The sequence below is a fragment of the Mya arenaria genome, chromosome 17 (genome assembly GCF_026914265.1).
Source record: "Mya arenaria isolate MELC-2E11 chromosome 17, ASM2691426v1".
In the NCBI taxonomy this organism is placed as follows: domain Eukaryota; kingdom Metazoa; phylum Mollusca; class Bivalvia; order Myida; family Myidae; genus Mya; species Mya arenaria.
In genome coordinates, this window is record NC_069138.1 from 44,274,882 (window position 1) to 44,279,034 (window position 4,153).

A 4,153-nucleotide genomic window follows, 5' to 3' on the forward strand; every position below is an offset into this window, starting at 1 on the left:
GCGACGATAGCATTGAAATGTTTGCTTTACCTGAAACAAAACTAATGAAATCATTGGGACTCTTGCTATAAACGATTTGTTTGAATGTTAGCGACATGTTACATTCTTTCAGTGGTCGACTGCACGTTAAACTGGTCCTTAGAAGTATTAGAGAGCATCCACATGGATGAATACTTTTGCCTTCCTCATTTGTTTTAACAAGGGTCCAACAAGAATGTGCATATTCTATAAAATTAAAGCGGCATATACAAATACATAGAGGATGTGAGGGTATTTCAAACCAGTTTCCTTCAGTAAAACTGCCCGCAAATGACGAATACACGTAAACAAGCGGCTTCTTTATACTAGCCCCTTAGTTATGTAAACCCACTGACCATTACCATGTATGGGAATAGTCGGCTATACCTCGCCCATCACCATATATGGTTGTAATCGTAATTACATTTTATGCCGAATCGAAATACATACATTTACGTTTTCTTTCAATGAATTCAGCTAAACATAAGTTACGTATTTATTAACATCATAAAATATAAAACCATGACTGTATAGGAGTGGTCTTTATGCGTAATCTCCATTCCGAAATAAATGAATATCTTGGTATATCAACTTTGAGGGTAAAAACATATCATCCATGCTATGGCTCGTATTCCTCGCGACAACGTATCAATCAAAACTAAGATGGCGGCAATGTACTTTTAACTGCGCTATGCAAAGCACGTGCGTTTTTTTTTACTTGCTGGTTGTGGCCGAAATGCCGAGCATGCACCGACCAAAGTGTATAATAGCGCCAGAAGTCGCATAGTGGTCTCCACAACCTGCAATCAATGATACTATTGATATTAACGCGTATAATAACGCCCTGACACGAATGTGTACATACCTCAATATAATTACTGTTAATAAACATCAGTATCATTAGTGTGTGAATTAGCTTTATACCATTAGTACGTTCATACTTGAATATCTTTAGGATTTACGCCTTCATAATTTTAGTGTTAGATTACCACAATATCATCAGTCTGTACAAACCCCATTATCATTAGTACGTTCATACTTCAATATATTTAGGATGAACGCCTTTATTATATCATTAGTGTTAATTTACCACAATGTCATTAGTGTGTACATACCTCAATATCATTAGTGTGTACATACCCCGATTTCATTACTGTGTATATACCCCAATATCATTATTGTGTTCATACCCCCAATATCATTAGTGTGTACATACCCCAATATCATTAGTGTTAATTTACCACAATGTCATTAGTGTGTACATACCTCAATATCATAAGTGTGTACATACCCCAATATCATTAGTGTATACATACTTCAATATCATTATTGTGTTCATACCCTAATATCATTAGTGTATATATACCCCAATATCATTAGTGTATACATACCTCAATATCATTAGTGTTTACATACCCCAATATCATTAATGTGTTCATACCTCAATATCATTAATGTGTTTTTACCTCAATATCATTAATGTGTTCATACCCCAATATTATTAATGTGTTCATACCTCAATATCATTAATGTGTTCATACCTCAATATCATTAGTGTGTACATACCTCAATATCATTAGCGTCTATATACCCTATCATACTTCATAGTTCATACCTCGATATCATTAATTGTTCATATCTCAATACCATTAGTGTGTTCATACCTCAATATCATTAGCGTCTATATACCCTATCATACTTCATAGTTCATACCTCAATATCATTAATGTGTTCATATCTCAATACCATTAGTGTGTTCATACCTCAATATCATTAGCGTCTATATACCCTATCATACTTCATAGTTCATACCTCGATATCATTAGTGTGTACACAATTTAATATCATAAGTGTGACTTTAATTGTTCTTTTCCACAGGTCTGGGTCTTCTTCACGCAATGACAAGCCGGGCTAACATGACCTTACGTATTGAAGTGAGTTTACCAGACGGAACTACTGGATTCGACGAGTACTCGGGGTTTTATATTTCTCCACCAGACCAATACAACTTCAAGGTTGATAGGAGGATCAACTCAGCAGGAAGTACGTTAATCATTAAAGTTGCTAGGAGGACGCGGTAGACAGTTAGATCAAATACGCCTGGATACGATCATAATAATGGTGTGTCCTTTATTTGATTGTTTATATAATCACCATAATACACTCAAACCTCTTTCTATTTTTTATATGATACTGATGTCAATTGGGGTAACCCGGTATATTTACAGTGTCCCGTTCCTATCTTCTCTCCGATAGCCGTGGTAATGGGGATATCAACCACCAGCCGTTTTCAACATACGATAAAGACGGGGACAGGAGTGTGGACAACTGTGCCCGAAACCATGGAGGAGGCTGGTGGTACAATGACTGCACGTACAGTAACCTGAATGGACAGTACAATACTGACGAGTTTCGTTACTTTTCCTTCCAACCGTTCAGAGCGTTTAAGACGTCAACTATGATGCTACGATTGAGTAATTAAGATTTAATCGCAGTATTTAATGCATTTAATTATGGTAAATTCATTCAGAAAGTGTTGCGAATTAATGAACTTAATGCTATGTTTAAACGCAATCAACTAGTTTAAGCATTTTAGGTAAACATACACATATTTTCCTAATGCTATGAAATGTACAAAGTTATTTGCAACTCAAACATGTTCGTGTTTTGTGAAGATAGTGATTAATTCAACCCATTGACACATTATTACGGTACTATTTCCTTGACAGCAAAAGGCAACACGCGGGTAAATTATTTGAACTAGTGTGCCCAATATCTCGAAATGGATATTAATTTGTTTAATTGTTTTAGTGATCATTTATCACAATTCATCGGCAGAATGTTTCTGTTTATCAGTTTAATATCAAATTGTCTAGGATATAGACGATCTCGCTTTAGTAGTCATTTAATACGAAATAGTAAAATAATATTTTATATATCGTATTCTATGACCAGTAATGGGATTATATTTACAGCATTAATACTTATTTGCCATTTTACAGCGCTAAAAACATTTTTAACGGTATCAATTTATTACGTTACGTCACTTGCTTTGGATATTTATTACACTATTTATGTATCAAAAGTTTAATATGAGTCTTTTTTAAGGAATGCATTGTGGGATTAATGTCATTTGTAATTGCTGATAAAAGTATGTGGAGACCGAAAATGACATCTTTTCACGCAATTCATCATTTATATTAACACCAATAGTTCATGATTCTGTCAAGAACTGTAGAGAAATACTTCTTATTTAAGAAAACCTGAAAGTAATTATTGCTCACCTATTCTGTTAATAGACCGACTGGACCGTAACCGGAAACAGTTTATCATATTACGTAACAATAGCTTCCAAAATATATTTTTAACGTCAAAATTGAAACGCTAATCACAACAATGCATTTTCCATTTCATAAATTAACACTTCCTGACATGTTGATTAAAGTTGTTTTGTGGCCTGGTGGCCCATTAATAACAATAACAAGATAAACACTTCCTGACATGTTGATTTAAGTTGTTTTGTGGCCTGGTGGCCCATTAATAACAATAACAAGATAAACACTTCCTGACTTGTTGATTTAAGTTGTTTTGTGGCCAGGTGGTCCATTAATAACAGTAACAAGATAAACACTTCCTGACATGTTGATTTAAGTTGTTTTGTGGCCAGGTGGCCCATTTATAACAATAACAAGATGAACACTTCCTGACATGTTGATTTAAGTTGTTTTGTGGCCAGGTGATCCATTAATAACAATAACAAGATAAAAACTTCCTGACATGTTGATTTAAGTTGTTTTGTGGCCTGGTGGCCCATTAATAACAATAATAAGATAAACACTTCCTGACATGTTGATTTAAGTTGTTTTGTGGCCTGGTGGTCCATTAATAACAGTAACAAGATAAACACTTCCTGACATGTTGATTTAGGTTGTTTTGTGGCCTGGTGGCCCATTAATAACAATAACAAGATAAACACTTCCTGACTTGTTGATTTAAGTTGTTTTGTGGCCAGGTGGTCCATTAATAACAGTAACAAGATAAACACTTCCTGACATGTTGATTTAAGTTGTTTTGTGGCCTGGTGGCCCATTAATAACAATAACAAGATAAACACTTCCTGACATGTTGATTTAAG

General features: G+C 34.6%; 1 protein-coding gene across 1 annotated transcript; it reads left to right on the top strand.

Moving 5' to 3' along the window:
• Positions 1 to 1,729: 1,729 nt before the first annotated feature.
• Positions 1,730 to 2,618, top strand: LOC128223935 (angiopoietin-4-like). The gene is made up of 2 exons (XM_052933424.1): positions 1,730 to 2,061; positions 2,247 to 2,618. Exons 1-2 carry the CDS (start codon positions 1,917 to 1,919, stop codon positions 2,498 to 2,500), a joined length of 399 nt encoding a protein of 132 aa, XP_052789384.1. The 5' UTR covers positions 1,730 to 1,916; the 3' UTR covers positions 2,501 to 2,618.
• Positions 2,619 to 4,153: the final 1,535 nt, after the last annotated feature.